This window comes from Lithobates pipiens, unplaced genomic scaffold (genome assembly GCF_037356315.1).
Source record: "Lithobates pipiens isolate NorthernLeopardFrog02 unplaced genomic scaffold, aLitPip1_a1.2 Scaffold_3, whole genome shotgun sequence".
NCBI classification, from domain to species: domain Eukaryota; kingdom Metazoa; phylum Chordata; class Amphibia; order Anura; family Ranidae; genus Lithobates; species Lithobates pipiens.
This window is the reverse complement of record NW_027507790.1, coordinates 140,111,899-140,135,061: the sequence shown is the minus strand read 5'-3', so window position 1 is coordinate 140,135,061 and position 23,163 is coordinate 140,111,899. Positions and strand designations below refer to the sequence as shown.

Here is a 23,163-nt window from a genome sequence, read left to right as displayed (position 1 = left end):
GTTCTTTAGAAATAAGATTGGCAACATGTTACCATCTGATTAAACAATCTTGTTTTGATTTACCAAAAACTGTAGTACAAGTCACGCCTAATTGGATATAAATGATGCTTACACTAGAGTTGCTAATACATTTAGGGGAAGTTGCACTGGAATTGTACAGTCAGATTACCAGAGAAAAACAAAAATAAAATAAACCGGTGCCTGTATCAACCCATCAAGCATTTTACACCAAACAAACATGATATATATTTATTAGTGGTATTTTTGTGTGCAGGTTTCAGAATTGCCTTTCAAAAAAAAAATTTCTAACCACAATTTGCATACAGACATGCCATATTACATAGCCACAAGGTAATATTGCAGAAACTCCAGTCCTTTACAAATGCAGAGAAATACAAACAATAGTATGTAGCCACTGTGTGAGTGGTAGAGGGGCAGACACAGAGCATGGTTCCCACTAAGTCGCAATTCTCAAAAAGCAAGGCATGTATTGGCAACAAACAATCTTGGGCGTCTGGGCTAAACCATCACATAAGATATAAAATAGCAGCTTTCTCAGTCCCAAAAATAGAGATACATTTAGTAGGTTATATGAAATATGCTAATATCTAGATGTCTTTTTTTAACTTAAAATTCTCTTTTGAATATAAATAAATAAAAATTTCTGTGACTTAGTGTATGCAATTTACTAAAACATGAAAATTCCTATGTTTTATTTGGACTAAAGGTCACTTTGCAGAGATGCTTTGAGACATATACAAACTTTAGTCCTTAATGCATAGGAGAATTCCTCCTCCAGTCCTGAATTCCTTTGGTTCCTCTTGTGGATTCACATTGACATACCAGTGTGATGACTGCAGTTGACTCAGCTATGAATGTCCCTTCCGAGCTGTAATGATGTAAGGTTGTTGGTACAGAAAAAATTCACATCCAGGATGTTGTTCTGTGATGATGCTTAGATTTGCTGAAATTTCTATGAATCTGTTACTATATATATATATATATATATATATATATATATATATATATATAGCAGCTTAGATTGATCACATCCTGGTCTCCTCTAGAGGCCTGCTCATAAAATCCTGGATAGCTTGATGAAGGGGTAACCATTTGTTAATTGATGTCTTCAGAGCTGTAATCCATCTGTTGAAATAATATATGTCAATATAAAAGTGCAACACCCGTGCTATTTAAAGATTATCTGTATGTTTTATTTAAAAAAATAAAACAAAATCTGGCAATGTTTTCCATTTCACATGGGTGACCTCTTTTCTGTCTCAGCAGTGAATCCCCGATTGATACCCTGCTGTGTTGTATCAGAATTAAAATGAGTATCAAAATTTGTGACATGCATGAGTGTTCCAAATTTTCCTCCATCTTGTGATGGAGGACAAAGAAACACATGCATTTTTTATGGGTAGCTGGCTATAATAAAAAAAAAAGTAAGAAAATGTGCCCACCTATATCTGCCCACATGTGGTCATGTCAGTAAAAGAAGACTTGGACACAAACTTATTGCGTTTTCTCATGAGATGGACCCATAGGTGGGCAAATATAGGCAGACCCATGGCCGCTTAAATATGACCACCTACAGTGATACTTTGTAGTCCATTTTTAATTTGTCAAAAACAGACTACCAGAATGCCCATGTAAAGGGAGCTAAGAAAAAACTGCTACACACAGGTCTCAGATGCAGACCTCCAGTGCATTGGCAGTGTTTAGCCTGACTTCTAGTGTTTTCTCTAGAAAATTGATATGCTGCATATACACGATCGGAACTCTCGTCGGAAAAAGCTCTGATGGTTTTCCCAACGGAATTCCGCTCAAACTGTCTTGCCTACACACGGTCACGCCAAATCCCGACCGCCAAAAACACGGTGACGTACGACGGGACTAGAAAAAGTAAGTTCAATATTTAGTAGCCAATAGATTCCATCTTGTAGTTGAATCTGAGCATGCGTGAGTTTTTGCACATCGGAATTGCATACACACGATCGGAATTTCCGATAGAAAGTTTTTCCATCGGGAAAATTGAGAACATATCAATTTTTTGCTGGCGAATATTAAATTCCGATGGAACATACACATGGTCGCATTTTCCGATGAAAAGCTCTCATTGTCTTTTTCTGGCCAAAATTCCGATAATGTGTCCGCGGCAATACAGTTGTTCTGACAACATTGTTTGGATATGAAATCTGCTCAGCTCTACACATAACAGAAACAATCCATACCGCTTGTTCTCAGCTGCACTTCCTGCACTCAGGTAGAAAGTTTTAAATTCTTCAGATGGGGGTCTGAGCTCTATTATGCAATGTCTTGAGTTGTGTGTCTGTTCATAAACAGTGTATCCTTGTAGGTAGATGCCACCTGAAATTAGCAAAAAAGCTCATTAGTTTAGATAAATAACATCTAGAAAATGTCATGCTGCTCCTACAGTGTTATATTCTAACACTAGTTCTGATGGGTCAAAACTTGGTAACATCTGGCTTTGTGCAGATCAGGATTGTCTTGAAACACAGTCATAAGGCATTAAGGGTGATTTACTAAAGTTGAGTATCTTGACACAATAAATGGTTTGAGTATTTACTTCAAATCCAATCATCATCCTAACGTAAACAAATTTATTGCATGGAGATTCTCAACTCGCTTTTTTTAAATCGGCCTGACTGCTTCAACCCAAACTTCCACAGAACATTCAAAAACTTTCCACAAAGTTTTGGAGAACCACTTTTAAGGACAGTCTCGAACAAGACCTAAAGCAAGTATAAGAATAAGCAATTCACAGCTTCCGCTGAACTTTTGTATGCTTCTTTTAGGTGTGTGACTCAAAAATGTTGAAATCAGACACAGAGAACCAACTAGCATTTTTGGAGAAAGGTGAGCCATTGCCGCTACCACATATCTGTTAGAACAGGTGTACTTTAGCTTTTTATGGTCTGCTAATTGGTTCAAACACCTAAATATTTAATCACTGGGGCATTTAAAACTCACCAAGAGCACTGTTTGAACGAATACTTGCGTAGAAGTACAAGCAGCCATCTTTTAATATGCAGTAGTGCTGGACCCAGACATCCTTGTTTCTGTCCAGCTGGTGAAGGAGACCCAAGCACTCTGGGCTCTTGATTGCTAATGGAGGAAGACTGATATTGTGCATGGTCACATCCACCCACATATGGTTCTATATTGAAAAAAATGTTGTGAATTTGAATTATTTGATACAAACTGCACATTTATATTGTTAAATAAAGAGCACATCACTTTTAGTTAAATGTACATATCCTCACTATCCCTGTAACTTAAAGTGGTTGTAAACCCTTACATATGGGAGGCACAGTGGTGTAGTGGTTAGCACTCTCACCTAGCAGTAAAAAGGGTCGCTGGTTTGAATCCCAACCATGACACTACCTGCCTGGAGTTTGCATGTTCTCCCTGTGCTTGCGTGGGTTTCCTCTGGGTACTCCGGTTTCCTCCCACAGTCCAAAGACATGCAGGTAGGTTAATTAGCTTCTGTCAAAAATTGGCCCTAGTATATGAATGGGGACCTTGGATTGTGGGATCTTGAGGGCAGGGACCGATATGAGTGTGCAATGTACAGGGATCGGGACAATTGTAGACACTCACTCAGGTTGAACTGGATGGACTGGTGTCTTTATTCAACCTTGCTAACTATATATGAAATTACTAACTTCAGGTGATACACAGTGATAAAACAAATCCTCCTACATAAGTTGTACCTGTTTATCTGTAGTATTCTCTTCTACAGCCAAGTGTAGAATTTATAAAGCTTGTCGTGTAAGAAAAAAAAATATAGCAGAGTGCTTAAATTACCCATAGGAGAGCTGATTGGCACGAAGGGACACACAGCACACAGGAACAGAGCTGAGGCTGTCAATTGGCTGGATATCCCTCCCCTGTCACCCTTTTCTCTTGGTGTCAGGAAAACTTGTCAGAAGTAAGTCATGCAGATAGGAAAGAAGCAGCAGACAGAAATGACACTTAGTGCTCTTAACTGAGACAAGTACACCCTATAGTAGGATATGCTGTGTTCATATAATCTCTGAAGTTTACAACCACTTTAAACTCATTTAGAAACCCTGCACACAGTTGCTAACATACTGTATGATAGCATTACAGCATAAAAAAAAAATACTTCACATTTTTTCCCCACTTTGCCCAAACCAAAAACATTTTTTTGGGCTATAGCTGGTCTAATTGGGAAAGAGATAAATGCTGCAATAATAACGGTATAATCTTCACACTACACTTTCTTTTTAACATCTTGAGTCCTGGGTGCCATTAAAAATGGAACTTGGAAAAATGGAACTCATGAGCTCACAAGCTTCCAATACTTCTACAATACGTTTATGTCGGGAGTATAGTGACATCATGGCAGTTCCTGTCAGTATGGAGGCTCCAGCAGAGCTGTTGTAGCTTTGTCCAGCCTCTACCTGCAGCAGTAGCACTTTAATAAATATCTACTGCTAGAGATGGGCAGAGGGAGCTGCAGCAAGCAGCTCCAGCTCCAGCTTTCTTGCTCTCTATGTTGTGTTATGTACAGACACAAAACATAGAACAGAGCAGACCACTCTTAATTAACAAAGGGGCTTGTATCCTGTTTTAATTAGAAGTAGAATCTGCTCAGTTTCTCAATTTCGAAAAGCAGTGCAGGCTTTATATCTGCACCACTCTTTGGCAATACCCTCCAATATGCAAGACTGAAACACTGCCAAAGTTAAGAAATGCTCTAAAATCCAAAAGGTTTTAGGGAGACAATGGTCTGGGACACAAGAGGTTATTAAACAATGTGTTGTTATAAGACTCTGCTCAGTAACAACCCTGTAAATAAATTAAATCAATTAAAAACTATTTAAATATACTACAAACCAATTACCTGATTTAGAGGATGAATGGCTTTATCCATTGCCTCCAGCCACCTAAAACACAGGATAAATGCAGGAACACGTAATGAGTGAAGCAAAATTTAATTTCAGAAAAAAATGCACATATCTCTTACAAAAGTTTAGTTTTCAATTAATGTATGACCATTTTAATGGTGGACACCTTTCCTTTTGTGTAATAATTATGTCCTATGATTAAAAGTATTATAAATAGAAAGGCTGCACAGAATCATGTAAATATTTTATTCTATATATACAGTATGTATATATATATATATATATATATATTTATCTCAGTCATTCGCTGATGTACTGGTACAGCAAGGTTATTGATATTGTAGGAACGCTGATGGCCTGTTCACACCAAGCTGATCTCACATACATTGGTGCACTGCAGTGCCGATTATTGTGAATAGCACTCCAATGCAATTCCAAAATTCATGTGTGCTGCAAGGCATTGCAAGGCAGCACATCACACAGGGGGAGATTTACTAAAACTGGGGCACTCAGCATGTGGTGCAGCTGTGCAGGATAGCCAAACAGCTTCTAACTTCAGCTTGTTCAATCGAGCTTTGACAATAAAACCTGAAGATTGGCTTCTATGCAAAGATTTTACATGCTCCAGTTTTAGTAAATCCCCCCGTGTCCTGTGCATTACACTGTGATAAAATGCAAGCAGCACCCATTTTTTCATGCACTGAGGAGTGTTGCAGACATTTTATGTTGAATGGGCTGCCAAATGCATGCATGAAATCACAAAAACATATATAATTCATTGCACTGCAATGTGCTATGAATAGGCCCTAAGTCGTTTTTAAACCAATAGATGAGTATACACATGCAAACATACATTTTTAGATTAATAAAATATTTTTTTAATTTAAATTAAATTTAGTAATTTTAAGTATATCATCTGTTGTAATGTTTAGTGTTAAAATGTAGAAATAGAACATTATAAAATCCACCCCACTGCATCTTTAGGATATAAACACTATTCTGGCCTTGGACAAACCATGCAGAACTAAGATGGATTAGCCTGGCTCTGTGGTCTGCTTGTATGTGAGGAAGCTGCAGAACGGGGGCTGGATTATGGGATTTTTAAAACCGCAATTAGTGTTGCATAGCATAGAATGTAACATTTTGTGAAACTGTGAATATTCAGTGAACGAATTGGAACTCAGGCATTGTTACTTGGTTTCATCACTGCTGCTCACCAAGGCAACACATTACCTTTTCATCTCTTGGTTAGATGTTGCACAGAAATAGAATATGCGGTTTCCAGACTGTGGTACACATCTAAATACAAATGGTTTCCCCAGTGTAGTATCCACACCAATTTCAGAGCCTTCCAGTTTTGCCACCTCAAGTGGCCGACATTTTCCTTCATCCTGCAAAGAGAACCCAGATAAATGTGAAGCTTGTCCGAAAACAATACATTCTAATCTAAACTGCTTTCTTTCTATGTGCATGCAGGTGACACCAATATTTTTTTTATGATAGATAGATAGATAGATAGATAGATAGATAGATAGATAGATAGATAGATAGATAGATAGACAGATAGATAGATAGATAGATACATACATAGGCCATAAGGAAACGTTTTCTAATGTGCCTAGTTGCTGTTTTCACTGGGAATATTCATAAGGGCTGTCATGTTTTGCCATCTAGATACAGGATTATTGCCTCATCTGGCCAAAAATCTATTGGTACTTTAACTGGTAATCTTGAAGCTCCAGCATTATCTAAAGCCCCGTAGTGTCTGGATCTGAGAGTATGTTGAGCAAGATATGTTGGGCTGCCTGAACTCAGTATAAATACAATCAACACAATCTGAACTCTTTTTACAGTGAGGCCCAAAACTGCACAGTAAACGGCAGTTGAGTGGTGCTTCAAAAAACACATGTAGCCCCAGTCTGCAGAGCTGACATAAGAGGAGAAAGTGCATGAACCTGGCTGTCAGATTTTACTGTCTTTGCTGCCGTTCCTGCCCGAGCTGAAAGAGGGACAGGCATAGGTGTGAAGATGTTATTACAGAGCTTTGTGTAGCCTGTTTAAGCCCACCCACCACAAAGACAAAGAGAATGGGGACTGCTTGAACTTCTGTGAATGTTGGGAGAAACTGAGAATCGTGGGAGAGGTAGTTCCATACAGAATAAGCCTACTATGTGGACTAGGTGGAGGAAATATATTTTCCGTCACTAGAGATCTGTGGGAAGATAAAAGGAAAGACTTGTTTCTGGGCTCATTTAGATGTAAGGGAGACATTCTGAGAGGCAAATTGTCTATCTGGTCACTCGCAAGCTGCTTATGACCCTATGTAGATCGGAGAGGTGTAGCAGCAGGCATTCCCTGGTACTAGAGGACACTGCTGACACTGACTGAGCCCACTGTTTCATTGTCAGGGAGATTGCAGCTACGGATGTTGATTTTGTTGTGTAGCCACACTGTATATTAGTTAGTGTTTAAATGTATCTTTCCTTGGTAGGGTAACTCACCTAGGACAATTTCTAGCTGCTCATTTGCTTTATGCCTTATATTTCATAGTTACTGGAGCACCCTACTGCCGCCACTAGGTGTCACTTATGCCTAGGGCTATAGTTATGGGGCTTAGCAAGTCTTTTGCTATTGAGACTTTATGTCCCTTCTGGCTTCCACTAGTAGACTTTCTACAGTGCTGCATACTGGGGGAGGTTATAAAAGCTCAGGGAGTGGCTTGGTGATCTCTTTTCTCCCCAGGCCTCAGCCTGGGGAGGACGTGTTCAGAGTTTGTGCTGTGTAGGCCTGAGCCCTATGGGCTCAACACAGGTTTAGCTGAACAGCCCTGCATGGCCGAGGAGGGTACATATTGGTACAAGAGAGCCGATGGAGGTCTGTTAGATGGGGACAGAGTGTTTGCTCTTGTAGAATCCTGGCCCTGTCTTGGAATAATGGAGTCTGTAAGCCTGGTTGCAAGTGGAGACTTAACCCTAACCCTCTCTCCCCTTGTGAGTAGTAGCAATAAAACTTAAAAAATTCTAAAGTGGCTTGTGCCCTTCCTTGTCATGTAAAGCTCTCTACTGTGACCATGGATCCACCCTGAGGTAAAGCTAGCCTTCTCCTTGCTAAAGGTCCACTTTTCCTCTCCCCATGCAGTAGATGTGCTACAGTTTTACTGCTAATGAGTTGCAGGAGAGGTCACTGACCAATCCCACTACACCCTAATAAAGTGTAACAGTGTTGGTTTTACCAGTGTTTGGAGGAACCTTATCCTGAGCACTTCAACATCATATTTGGGCCCCAAAATGCTGACTGGTGGGGAAAGGCACTTAATATAGACTGCCAGTCTATTATTGTAGTACCAGCCCCTAGTATAGTGTTTACGGGTTACATTTGTTTGTTACCAACTGCATATTTTGTTTACCATTGTTTTACCTATTTGTTGTGCAGTACTGCTGTTTGTATTGTTTTATGCTGTATGGGTACTGTGTATATTTGCAACAAATATTCCCCCTTTAGCCCTGGTGTATCGTGGTGCTGCTTGTATAGAACAGCGGCTCCTTCTGGGGTAAGCGCTACAAGCAATTACTTTGTTGGACTGTAATAGCTCTTCAAATACACAAATGCAACCTGAAGAGTTTTATTTGCCAGGGCTGCTTCCTGTCTAGCACTGGTGACCTAGGCATGTTGTTTCTGTGCTTGCAGAGGATTCTGACCCCCTTTATAAAAGGAGGTTATCACAAACTGTGCATAAACAATAGTAGCATTGTACTGATGCAAATGAGTAAAAAAGCGCTAACCCTACCTCAGATTGTTACTGACATTTTAATTCCAGCTAACTTAGAGCTTATTTACCCCACTTCTCTTTTGTACATTCACAGGTTTTATGTGTGTTTTCTGATATTTTAAAATGAATGTTTACCGTATTTATGGAACCTGCATATACTGTTTTTTGGCTAATCACTTTGCTCTGTTTCCTCATATTTATACTCCTATGTGCATTTCATTTATCCAATTACCTCATGGGGAAGTTGGTCTTGCTTAAAGGAAATATTCAGTCTATTCATTATTTTTTTTATTACTATATGTAAATGCTGTATAGCCAAGCTTGCTTATTGCTTACTCAGGTTTAGCTTATTGTTTGGCAGTGTTGCACAATGTCTGTAATTTACGGCTTTTTTTTTTCTCACAATCCAAGTCTTTAAGTTGGCTGACTGTTAAAGTGTACGTATACTCAATATGTTTAATTTTAGGCCAACTACATTTTTATGTCCCAACTGGGGCAATCCAACCTTTTCACTTGCCAAGGTGACCATAGCCAGCAGGACAGCAAATGAGGGGCAATACAATTTTTTTAAGTTGTCTCCAGAACAGGAGGGAAGTGAAATCTTCTGATGGGGGCACCTGTTCCAGTAGCAACTGTCCAACAGAAAGAAATCTCCACAGCAAAACTAAAATGAATGACCCGTCCTCTACTTTATTCATTAAAAAAATAAATACCTTTTTGTCTATACAAACACTCACTAATCTCTATTTTTAATACAATAACAAAAGTATAGAAAAGAAAGCATGCAAAAGGGTGAAGCTTGAATTAGGGTAACTGCAAAATGAATTAAAAATTTAATTCAATGAATTGAATTAAAATTAAATGAAAACACACTACCTCCTTTTTAAAAGGTGTAACCCTTTAGGTAGACTAAATATCTTGTCTCTAGAACTGTGGGCATTACCAAATATGGATATTTGCAAACCCATTATATTTGAATTTAACTTTAACTTTAACCTTTAAATAACAGACAATTGAAAGGGACAAAACAAATGCATATTTGTGAATGTCATCAGCAAATCCTCTGAATTCACTAGCTTTACTATCGACTTACTATAATGCAGCTTTACTACAAGTTTGCATTCATACATTGTTCTAGATTACTAAAGATCACTTCTCGGAGAAATTGTTTTGTTTTGAAACAAGGAGTATTTAATTTGAGCACGTGCTGCTGTAGCCGTCCTGCTAAAGATAATGACTTGTTTCAATAATGGCTGTTGCTTGATAACGCAGGCATGTGGCTTGTACACAACCAGCGGTTTAAATATAAGCCTATTGCTTCACTAAGCTGTTTACATAAAATGCTAAGGCTTATGCCCCGGAACTTGAAAACAAGAGCAGGACTAGATATATATTTTACAGCAGAAAGGAAAAAAAAAAGATTAGTGCTTTGTGCATCCAGCTGTTTTAAATGTTGACATTTAATTGAACCCGTGCTTTGCCTATAACAGGTTCACTTTCAAGATGGCCACTGATGCAGGTTATACCTACAGTGCCTTGTAAAAGTATCCCCCCCCCCCCGGCTTTTTACCTACTTTGTTACATTACAGCCTTTAGTTCAGTGTTTTTTTTTTATCTGAATTGTATGTGATGGATCAGAACACAATAGCCTAAGTTGATGAAGTAAAATTAGAAAAATATATATATAAAACTATTTTTTCAGAAATAAAAAAATGATAATTGCCATGTGCGTATGTATTCACCCACTTTATTATGAAGCTCATAAAAAGCTCTGGTGCAACCGATTACTTCAGAAGTCACATAATTTGTGAAATGATGTCCACCTGTGTGCAATCTAAGTGTCACATGATCTTTCATTACATATACACACCTTTTTGAAAGGCCCCAGAGGCTGCAACACCTAAGCAAGAGGCACCACTAGCCAAACACTGCCATGAAGACCAAGGAACTCTCCAAACAAGTAAGGGACAATGTGTTGAGAAGTACAAGCCAGGGTTAGGTTATAAAAAAATATCCAAATCTTTGATGATCCCTAGGAGCACCATCAAATCTATCATAACCAAATGGAAAGAACATGGCACAACAGCAAACCTGGCAAGAGACGGCCACACACCAAAACTCATGGATCGGGCAAGGAGATCATTAATCAGAGAGGCAGCACAGAGGCAACCCTGGAGTAGCTGCAGAGTTCCAGTTGCAGAGACTGGAGTATCTGTACATAGGATGACAATAAGCCATACACTCCATAGAGTTGGTCTTTATGGCAGAGTGGCCAAAAGAAAGCAATTACTTTCAGCAAAAAACAAAATGGCACGTTTTGAGTTTGCGAAAAGACATGTGGGAGACTCCCAAAATGTATGGAGAAAGGTGCTCTGGTCTGATGAGACTAAAATTGAACTTTGTGGCCATCAAAAAAAATGCTATGTCTGGCGCAAACCTAATACATCACATCACCCAAAGAACACCATCCACAGAGAAACATGGTGGTGGCAGCATCATGCTGTGGGGATGTTTTTCAGCAGTCAGGACTGGGAAACTGGTCAGAGTTGAGGAAAAGATGGATGGTGCTAAATACAGGGATATTCTTGAGCAAAACCTGTACCACTCTAGGACAGAGGTTCACCTTCCAGCAGGACAAATGACCCCAAACACACTGCTAAAGCAACAGGGGATACATGTAAATGTGTTGGAATGGCCTAGTCAAAGCTCAGACCTCAATCCAATAGAACATCTGTGGTCAGACTTAAAGATTGCTGTTCACAAGCTCAAACCATCCAACTTGAAGGAGCTAGAGCAGTTTTGCAAGGAGGAATGGGAAAAAATCCCAGTGGTAAGATGTGGCAAGCTCGTAGAGACTTATCCAAAGTGACTTGGAGCTGTGATAGCCGCAAAAGGTGGCTTTACAAAGTATTTACTTTAGGGGGGTGCCTAGTTATGCGCATTGACTTTTTCTGTTATTTTGTCCTATTTGTTGTTTGCTTCACAATAAAAAAAAAATCTTGAAATCTGTGGGCATGTTCTGTAAATTAAATGATGCAAATCCTCAAACAATCCATGTTAATTCAGAGTTGTGAAGCAACAAAACAAGAAAAATGTCAAGGGGGTGAATACTTTTGCAAGGTACTGTATGTTCCTTAAAGTGTTACTAAACCCAAGACCCTGCATTCACTATATCAGGTCTCCCACAGTACACAGAATATGGAAATACAATTATTTTAGTAAATCTAAACTGCTAAATACCTTTTCTTATCAGCAGTCTTGTGACTTCTATCAGTGTCCAGCCAAGCACTGGTTAAAGCTAGGTAGGTAGGTGGAGTTTTATGACTGTGCTATGAGAATGCAAGACCCCCGTCCCTCTGTCTGGACAGTGCTAATTGGCCCTGTGATGATCACATGCATCCTCTCAAAAAAAAAAAAAAAACTCTCTAGCAATATACACTAAACTGAGCATGTGCAGCCTGACTCCATAGACTCTGTGTTATCAGGAAATTATCAGGGGACAGTGGAAGGAGGGGAGGATCAGAGAAGACAGGATAAAACAGCCTTTTTACACAATGCAGAGGATTAACCCCTTAAGTTCCACAGTGAGTATAACAAGCATGCTTTACTGCATATATAGACTGTTTTTGCTGTTGTGGGTTTAGGAACACTTTAATTCTTCAAGCTCAAAGTGGCAAATAGAGCAGAAAAGAAAGTACGGTAACTAAGTGCTGCTGCACATTTAGGGGTGCAATGCAGGTAAAAAGGACAATTCAAATGTAGACAGATGGCAGAACCCATGTCCCTTTTTACTTGGCCCAGACCAAAGCCAAACAAGCACCTCAATGAATGCTTGTATGTGTTAAAGGGCAACTACAGAAAAAAACTTTGTGGAGCAGCATCAGAGAAAGGACAGAGTTCTTTGTATAAGGGATCAGCAGCGTGAGACTTTCATATTTTGTATGCAGTGTGGGGAAGTGACATAACCTCGAGAATATCAGACACTTGTGGCCAGAGGGAGAGAGGCAGGTTTTTTTTTCTGTGGGAATGCGGGGGAACGCAGCCTCCAGCACCTCCAGCACTGAATGTATATAATGGCTAGGGGTGCTGGGGTGTGCTGCAGGGTCTATTGATGCTAGAAGGGATCTATTTTTGTGAGGGATCTATTGTTACTGGTGGTATATATATTGTTGCGGGGGGGGGGGGCTTATGTTACTGGGGGGGGTCAGTTGTTGCTAGGAGAGATCTACATCTGTAGATCTGTATTGTTGCTGACTGCTGTAGGGTCTATTGATGCTGGCTATGGGAGATCTTTTGTTGCTGCCAGTGTTCTATTGTTGCTGGGGAATCTACTGTTGCTGGAGGGTTCTATTTTTACTGGATGCACAGGATCTATTTTACTGATTTTCTTGTTATCATTAACAAATTCTCTGCAAATTACTTAGCACCACAAAATGATACTTGGTTCTGTATTCTCTAAAAGGGGCAGTAATAGGAGCAACAGTGCTCAGAGATAGGTAGAGATGAAACCAAGGAACAGTGCTCGGGGGTGGGTAGGGGTGGAACCAAGGAACGGTGCTTGGAGGTGGGTAGGGGTGGAGTCAAATGGGTGATTCAGAAAGAGGGTGTTCCTGCACCTATTCTCTGAGAAAAAAAGCCCTGGAGAGAGGCACAGGACCTCAGAGCTGTACTATAGATACGAGAGTTAATTATTATTCTGTTGTTTTAGATTTGTGAATTGAGCCTAGTGTCAATTTAATGCATATTTGTGTTTCTAATAAAGATGTGACAGTATAATCATACAAGTTATGGTGACAGAATCAAAAATCCCTCCAATGTAATCAGTGCCTAACACAGTAAAACCTTAGAACAGATCTAACTCATGTCTTTCCATCACATATCCCAAAAGTAAGACCATTATTTTTTATTGGGGACAGCAGGCAGAGCCATGCAAATCATTGCTTTATGCCCCATCAGCCAAATGCACATTCAGAACCACTGGTGTAAAGTGAAAATATAGCCTAATACAGTGGTGGCCCGTTCATACAGAGGATAGCGTGTGCAGGTAGGATCAGAGACCGAACAGCTTCACTGTTTGCTGTATATAAAAAGGTATTTAATGCGTGGGTGAAGGATAGAGCAGGGAGAAAAACCATGTAAATCAAGAGCTCTGGAGAAAAGGATTGATTATAGCTCAACCTGGCTACACACATTGTACTAGTTTTATTCCATTTTTGGTTTAAGGGCAAATAGCAGTAATCAAGGAGGAGATTTTTATACACAGTGACTGTCACACACAGGCAATGCTAAATATGAGCAGTAAGCCCTTGTACACACGGTTGGGGAATCCGTCGGAATGTGTCCTATCGGACCGTGTTGTCGGATAATCCGACTGTGTGTGGTATGCATCGGACTGATTCTGTCGGAATATCCGTCGGACCCAATTTTCCAACTTGTTGGAAATATTTTCCGACAAACTGGTCCGATCGGACATACTCCGATCATGTGTAGAGAATTCCGATCGGACAAAGTGCCACGCATGCTCAGATCAAATTCCTACACCAAAGCTATTGGCTACTAGCCTGAACGTAGTCCCGTCGTAACTAAATAACGTCATCACGTTCTGAATGATTGGATTTTCCAACAACTTGGTCCGACCGTGTGTATGCAACAGTTTCGGACACAATCCGTCGGACAAAATTTGGTTGGCAGAATGTCCGACCGTGTGTACGGGGGTTTAGGGTTGCTTTGCTGTATGACTTTACTTGTGCATGTACCTTTTTGTTTATTTCTTTTTTTTTTAACATATAAAATTTTACGTTTTGAAAAAAGTAGTTGCATATGAGGCTGCATTAGATGGGGCACAGTGAAGCTGCATTAGATCGGGCACAGTGGGGCTTCATTAGATGGGCACAGTGGCTGCACAAGATGGGCGCAGTGGCTGCATTTGATGGCACAGTGGCAGCAATTGATGGGCACAGTGGCTGTGTTTGATGGCACAGTGGCAGCAATTTATGGGCACAGTGGCTGTGTTTGGCACATTGGCTGTGTTTCATGGTACAGTGGCGGCAACTGATGGGCCCAGTGGCTGCGTTTGATGGTACAGTGTCTGCATTTGATGGGGCACAGTGAGGCTGCATTTGATGGGGCACAGTGAGGCTGCATTTGATGGGCACAGTGGCTGCATATGATGGGCACAGTAACTGTATTTGATGAGGCACAAAGGCCGCATTTGATGGGGCACAGTAGCAGCATTTGATGGGGCACAGTGGGGGTATTTGATATGGCGCAGTGGCTGCATTTAATGGGCACAGTGGCTGCATTTGATGACACAATGGTGGCAATTGATGGGCACAGTGGTGGAAATTCATGGGCACAGTGGCTGCGTTTGATGGGCACAGTGAGGCTGCAATTGATGTTTTTTTTCAGAATTTTTCAGTTTGTTTGCGCCCCCCCCACCAAAAAAATTTTGAGCACTAGCCGCCACTGGCCTAATATCATAGAGCCATTTATTCAAACCTGCATACAGCTGTTTCAGGGTGAATTCACAGATAATATGGTGACAAGAGTTTTACTGCATTATAAAATGCCTGTCACAGCAAGAACACAGAGAAAACAATTGTGAGTGAGGCTTTGCACCCAATGAGACAGTATAACCATACATGTTATTGTGAGAAAGGACCAATGGAATTAAAAAGCCCTCCAACGGAATCAGTGTGTAACTGTCAGGAGCGTGTAAAAACTCCTGTTCTTTGACAGCTGATGGTCTCGTTCCATCATCCTGGTTTTTGTTTCTAGCTATGATGCATCCCTGTCTGTCCACCTGCGAGGTGATTGATGAGGCCAGTCTCTGGGTGATTTAAGCCCTTTTGCCAGTGTCACTTAGCAATCGTTTTTCTGATCGCTGCATTAGTGTCACTGGTGCCACTAGGTAGCTAGTTATTTTTTAGGTTCACTGCCAGGTTTTTATAGCATTAGGTACCCCCATATACTACCTAATAAAGGTTTTAACCCCCTTATTGCCCCTAGTTAACCCTTTCACCAGTGATCACATATAAGTGTTACGGGTGATGCTGGTTAGTTAGTTTGCTTTTTATAGCATCAGGGCACCCACCATTTATTACCCAATAAAGGTTTAATCCCCTGATCACCCGGCGGGTGATATCAATTAGGTTATAGTGTCAGATAGAGTCTCCCCCAGGCAGCGCTAGGTTAGTGCCAGTACCGCTAACACCCACGCGCAAAGCATACACCTCCCGTAGTGGTATAGTATCTGAACAGACCAATATCTGATCTGATCAGATCTATACTAGCGTCCCCAGCAGTTTAGCGTTCCAAAAAATGCATTGTTAGCGGGATCAGCCCAGATACCAGCTAGCACCTGCGTTTTGCCCCTCTGCCCAGCCCACCCAAGTGCAGTATCGATCGATCACTGTCACTTACAAAACACTAAACACATAACTGCAGCATTCGCAGAGTCAGGCCTGATCCCTGCTATCGCTAACAGATTTTTTTGGTAACGTCTTATATTTAAATCCTGAAGGCGGGGCTTGGTTTTCGGGGTCCCGTACGCAGCTAGGCTCCCAAAAAGTCCCCCACATGTGCTATCCTCGTGCTCATGAGAAGCAGCAGAATGTATTTTGGGGTATAGTTTCACATATGCCCATAGCATGTGTGAGCAATATAACATTTAGTGACAACTTTGTGCAAAAAAAAAAAGTTTGTAATATTCCCACAACTTGTGGAAAATTATAAAATATTCCATGGACTCAACATGCGCTCAGTAAATAGCTTGGGGTGTCTACTTTCCAAAATGGGGTCATTTAGGGGGGGGGTTGTGTTATTTGGGCATTTTATGGCCTTCGAAACTGTGATAGGTAGTGAGGAGTGAAATCAAAAATTTGCACCCTTAGAAATCCTGAAGGCGGTGATTGGTTTTCGGGGTGCTGTACACGGCTAGACTCCCAAAAAGTCCCACATATGTGGTATCCCCGTACTCAGGAGAAGCAGCAGAATATATTTTGGGGTGCAATTCCACATATAACTATGTGTGAGCAATATATCATTTAGTGACGACTTTTTGTAAACTTTTTTTTTTGTCATTATTCAATCACTTGGGACAAAAAAAATAAAAAATTCAATGGGCTCAACATGGCCCCTCAGCAATTTCCTTGGGGTGTCTACTTTCCAAAATGGGGTCATTTGGGGGGGGTTTGTACTGCCCTGCCATTTTAGCACCTCAAGAAATGAGATAGGCAGTTATAAATTAAAAGCTGTGTAAATTCCAGAAAATGTACTCTAGTTTGTAGACGCTATAACTTTTGCGCAAACCAATAAATATAAACTTATTGACATTTTTTTTTACTAAAGACATGTGGCTGAATACATTTTGGCCTAAATGTATGACTAAAATTGAGTTTATTAGATTTTTCTTATAACAAAAAGTAGAAAATATCTTTTTTTTTTCAAAATTTTCAGTCTTTTTCCATTTATATCATAAAAAATAAAAATCGCAGAGGCAATCAAATACCATCAAAAGAAATCTCTATTTGTGGGAAGAAAAGGACGCAAATTTTGTTTGGGTACAACATTGCATGACCGCGCAATTACCAGTTAAAGCAGTGCAGTGCGAAATTGTAAAAAGACCTCTGGTCCTTAGGCTGACAATTGGTCTGGGGCTTAAGTGGTTAAAGCGGAACTTTAGCCAGAAAATTAAGTCCTGATAGATCACTTCATGCTGACCCCTTTTGCAGGTATAGCTGTAAAATAGATGTGAAACTTGACTTGGAAAAGAAAAAAAACTTGACACCATAGCACTAGGAACTCCCAAAGAAGCATTTTGGAAATATAATAACCACTGTGCAACCAGGACTGGATGATTTTGGTTTTGCAGCCCTCTTAAGATCAGGGAGGACAGTTTAGGGAGAAAGAAAAGACAAGCAGGAAAGGTTACAGGACAAAATCTGCTGCCAGGGAGACACAAAACAGTTTTCCCATGATGCTCAACTACACTGAAGATTGCCTGAACATCATGGGAAATGTAGTTCCAAAACATCTGGGGTGCCAAGGTTCACCATCACTGGCTTATGCTAAGAGGTAGAGGTGCCATCATTCCGCCACAGAAACATTGAGGATCACAACTGGATCATCATATACAGCACCAAGCAGCACACTGTAACATAATAATAGACACATCAGAGATTATTCTAACTTCATTAACAGTTGCATTTTACCTTCGGCTGACCTGCTTCAAGCTAGTTTTGCATTCCCACAGACTTGTATGGGAATGCAAAACCGGTATGTTGTAAACTAAAGCTTGTCTTTCTGATCTGCAAGAGTTCAACAAAGGGTCACCTGGGTCAACGTACTACTATAATCATAATACTGTTATAGAACAAACTTATTGGACTTATTGCTCAAATTAAAAGATTGAAGTGTTTATTATTTTAACACACCCACACTGGGATTTTAATGTTGGGTGTAGCTTTGATTTCATTATAATTTAATTACAAATGCTACTGCAATAAAAGCTTTAATAACATTACAGCTGTAACATCAAAATATGAATTTACACATTTGCTAATTTACCTTTTTATGCTTGTAGTAGTGAAGAGTTCCATCATGTTTGAGGACAAACCATCTTTTCCTCCATCCTTTTAGTAATCCTGAATGTGTGCGCTTATGAAGATAGCCACGACACGTCGGCCTTGGGGTATTGGGGAAGCGGCTGATGTCTGATCCAACAACCAAAGTCAACACATCTGGACCTGAAGTATATTTAGTTAAAATGCTTTACATCAGTTTTTTTCCTGTTCGGAACTATAATGATCTCTTCATTACATGTTAATACACCTTTATAATAGTACAATTTAGAGCATATTGTGTGTTTATGACTTGAGTATGGAGCAATAAATGAAGTGTTCATTAAGGCTTAGTGCAGCTGAACTCAAATTTTAAATGAACAGTAAAATTTGATTTTTTTTCTGTTTACTAAAGATTGATCAAAATCTTTTTTTTTCATACCTGTAACATTTTAAAACTTTTCTAAAACTTAGTTTTAATAAAATGTTTAAATATATTTTTCATTGAAAGATTCAAATAAAGTGAAAGGGGGAAGAATTTGGTGGTTGTAGTTTCAAACACAGTCACCCAAGCACATTGACAGACAACATTTTGAAGAGCACATCCTGGTGCTTGCTATTCTAATACATGTTGGCATGTTGCAGGATGGTTCTTATTTACCTTATGTAGAAAAGCAAGCTGTCATGCACATAGAGTATGTAGGTTGGGTCTGGTATTGACCTGCACTGCATACAACATGCCAGTATCATAGAAGTGGTGGGAATTGTTTTGCACATTAGAGCTATCAAATATTTCATATTTCTCAAGGTTCCGGTATTTTCTTAGTACCAGAATTCTTAGAAGTAGCCTCATTTTTATGTATAAATGTATCTAATGTTAATAAAAATATTTAGTTGAGTAACTTTTCATGTCTCAAACACAGAAAACTGAGCTGTGAGTTGCAAATTGAAGATAGGCAAGTTTATATTTCCAGAAAGGAATCATAAAGTGGAACTTTATCTAAATTTTTTTTGCAGGAAGGCTTTTTATTGCAGAACAAAAATCCCATGTCTCTTCTGCCATCAAAGCTAAAGAGGCTTCTTACGTGCCGGTTTACAAACTTCCGTAGAATGGTCACTGACTTTTGCATGCCTTGGTGCTGGGATGAATTAACTCCCATGCACCTTTGTGAGCGTTACGTCACCCAAGTGGGCCAAACAAGATAATCAAAGATGCCAAGCTTAGCAGAAATGGACAGTTCATGGATGTCACTTCGCTAGAAGGAAGGTCAGTATATTGGAGTTTGGTTCCACTTTAACAAAAACAATTATTAGGCTATAATTTCCCCCATGGTAGATATGTAAATGAAAAAAACCTCATTTAAAAAATAGACTGGAAACTTGCTTGACAAATACAGTAATTACAGGCATAATTGCTATAGATTTGTAAGAAGTGTGAAGTCTCAGCCTTACAGAGAAAAATAACAAAAACCAACAAAAAATCTAATTAAAAATATATTTTTGGCATCCTTTTACCTAAACAGATGTGTCAGAAGTGTCGCTTCACATGGATAAAGTATTATCTGGCCAATCTTAACTGTCTCACCAATATAGACAGGACTGGGTACAGACCTCTACAAATTCATTTTAAAGTGACACAAAGAAAAAAAATCTGTTTTTCTAGACCTCATATCATCTGTGTCACATGTTTACCGCTCGTCTCCATGTTTTTTTTAATTAGTAGTTTAATTTAGACCAAGCAGGTCCAAACAAACTATTTACTTCACTAATAGTTGCAGTGGCTGTACAGTATAGAGCGCTGTGTTCCTGGAGCAGGACGAGAACTTCCTGTCTGGCTGCCAAAAACAAAATCGAGCTGGGCTGAGTGTTCTTAGTAGTGGTGTTCGACTACTAAAGGAAAATGATTCTTGAGGTCTCATTTTTTGGGACCAGTGTAGCAGTGATCGGTGTAGTCTTTCAAATTAGAAAGGAGAATATTTTTATACATGCCAAAAGGGCTCTAGGGCACTGCTTTATGGAAGAGTTAGGTGTCATTCTCTTAGAAAAGGGAAAGATAAACCCAGAGAAATAAATCGGTACTGGAACCACGTGACAAGTCTTACATCGCCATCTCTCTCCAGATACTCTCTCTTTTTTATCAGAGAATCCAGCACAGTGCCCAGCACTGGTACTCTCCTCCTTCATAGCAATATTTTTAGATATCCCATTATTCTCTCAAAATTCCCCTCCTCCAAGTGTGAGTAATGAATAGGTAATCTCATATTGAATATAAAACAGCAACTTCTTTGTGTGGTGCAAAAACCAATGATGATTAGCAGTTTGCAGTAACCCAATCACAAATAGTATTTCTAGTTAAAACTGAAGCCTGACTGGTATGTATATTGCACAATGAACATGACTGCTCTCTATTCCTACTATGTGCGCCAGTTTAAATATGACTAAAGTTTGCTTAGATTGTTTGTGCCCATTGATTGTGTTATTCTTTTGTTGCATCTTCAAGGCCAATAGAAGATTAATAGGATGCAGAATTCTATTTAAAATTGCATAACATAAACCCAAACACTGTAGATCTGTTTTTTTTTTGTTTTTTTTTTAATAAAAGGTCTTCGCATCTCCCACTTCCATCACATACCCAAAAAATGAAAGGGTTTATTCATTATTGACAGTGAAAGGAGCAATGCAAATAATTATATAATGACCCTGGGCCAACCATGCACCCAGCTACACTGGTTTACAGCACAGATACAGCTTATAAAGCCATTTCTTCCCAACAGCATACAGCTATTTCAGGCTTATTTGCCATCGTCAGTTCATTGTATGGAAGCCATGTTGGGGTAGGGCTTGCAGCCTGTGAAAAAGTATTACCGGCAGATTAAATTAACAAAAAGCCCTCCACTTTTTGGTTACTTGTAAATCCACTTCACCATAACCTGTCTGGTTATAGTTACTTAAAGCTGTTGTAAACCTCTGAAATTAAAAATGAACAAAGCATATCCTTCTATAATGTGTACTAGCTTTGATCCAAAGTACCTACAGTGATTTCTGTCTTATTTGTCGTTCTGCTGCTATCATAATGAGTCACTTCTGACATTATATGCCGCCACCAGACAATCCTAGGAGATGGCCCTGCTCACCTCCAGCACACAGCAGATGATTGATAGCCTTAGCTGTTCATGGTTTCCTATGAGACTGTCTAGAGGGTGGTGTTCCCTTTCCCACCACTCAGGTCTCAAATCCACATAAGTGGATTTTTTTGAACTAAAGTGGAGAGTTAATAACCAGGAGTTGTGCTTTGACTGCTTCTGCTTGACTGCTTCTGCTTGCAAGTGTTGTTTTTGGGGGTGTTTTATTTTCTCCCCTCCTTTATTTGATACATTTGCTAGCAGTTTTTAAAAGACATTTTTTGCTGACACTTTTTAAACAGCATTTTTTTTCCCCTCTTTCTTCCTCCCAAATTAGGGGAGGGGTTAATTGTTCACAGGTGTGATAAAGGTAGTTATACAAACTCCCCCTTGAGCTTGCTCCCTGATTGTGGCTTGCATGTGGATTTTCTGAACATAAGTGGATTTTTTTGAACTAAAGTGGAGAGTTAATAACCAGGAGTTGAAAACAGGAGTTAAGACAGGAGTCTCTAACCTCTATCCTACATCCATCCTCCCCTCCATTTTAAAGATCCCACTGCAAGGGGCAACCAGACAGCTTTCCAGAAATGTCAGGCTGACAGCAAGCCAGATTCACCGGATCAGAGTGTTTTAAGGGGACAACCGCAGCCAGGTAAGCTCGCACCTCCACTCCCCCCCCCCCCCCCCCCAGTGATTGTTCCAGGGACTCTGTCCGACCGCCTACGGGGATCAGGAAGGAATTTTTGCCCCACTGGTGCGTTTGGCTGCTACTGTCAGGGGGTTTTTTGCCTTCCTCTGGAACAACCATAGGTTAGCATACCCCTACCTCCGGCCTCCTTTCCATTTTTTACGCTATCCTAGGACGACTATTCCAGATCACAGCCAGACTTCTTTTCTAAGCGGAGATCTCCACCTTAAGTAAAGGCAGCTGGAACAGCCAGCAACCGAATACAACAACTCCTTCCGCATCCATATAGGCATCCCCTGATCAACTTGCGCGCTAATAGCCTCAAGCACGGCGGCAAGTCTGATACCTAGCCCCACCTCAGGATCAATACCCTGATCAGGATCATCATCTTAGGCCCATAGTACCATCAACAGCATCCACAAACCATGTGCTACTTCAAATACTCAGCTGAAGTTCTGCACAGACTAAGGAACATCAACACCACATTGCCATCTTCCATACAAAAAATACTTCAAAGAGAACAACTATTAAAAACCGGACGACAAGCAGCTCCCAACCACAGGAAGACATCTACTCGACCACTACAATTAGATTGCGCCTTGATTAACGCCAGGTCTGCAGTCAAACATAGACTGGAAGTACACGACTTCATCATCGAGAACAATGTAGATTGTCTCTTCATCACCGAAAGCTGGTTAACCTCTGACTGCAACACCATCCTCACCGAATTGGTGCCGGAAAACTACAGGATCCTAACCGAACACCGGATAGGGAAAAAAGGAGGAGGCCTAGCAGTGATCTTTAAAGGTCACCTGGATCTCACTAAACCATCATCTCAGAACCCAGTGTCTTTTATGGAAACCCTGACGCTACATTTTCAACCAACACCCCATGACACCACTCATATTCTACTGTGCTACAGACCACCGGGACCAAAGTCCAATCTTCTTTCACCCCTCACGGAATCCTTTGCAATGCACACCCTAAAATTCAAAAATTTCCTGGCACTCGGAGATTTCAACCTTTGGGCAAACGAGCCTAAAGACCCCATCGCGACTGCCTGCATCAATCAACTAGAAGAACTGGGTCTACAGCAACTGATAAAGACTCCCACGCATGGGTCAGG

At 40.2% G+C, this 23,163-nt stretch overlaps 1 protein-coding gene across 2 annotated transcripts in view; it reads right to left on the bottom strand.

The window, feature by feature from the left end:
- Nucleotides 1-235: 235 nt before the first annotated feature.
- Nucleotides 236-23,163, bottom strand: part of LOC143940688 (uncharacterized) — a 68,551-nt gene continuing 45,623 nt past the window's right edge. For both annotated transcript variants that reach the window (XM_077462321.1, XM_077462322.1), the window contains 6 exons: nt 18,235-18,413; nt 6,132-6,289; nt 4,895-4,937; nt 2,995-3,181; nt 2,235-2,370; nt 236-1,146 (listed from right to left, as the gene is read on the bottom strand). In XM_077462321.1, coding sequence (XP_077318447.1) covers nt 1,047-1,146; nt 2,235-2,370; nt 2,995-3,181; nt 4,895-4,937; nt 6,132-6,289; nt 18,235-18,413 — 803 coding nt within the window. In that variant the 3' untranslated portion in view covers nt 236-1,046. The remainder of the gene's footprint in view (nt 1,147-2,234; nt 2,371-2,994; nt 3,182-4,894; nt 4,938-6,131; nt 6,290-18,234; nt 18,414-23,163) is intronic.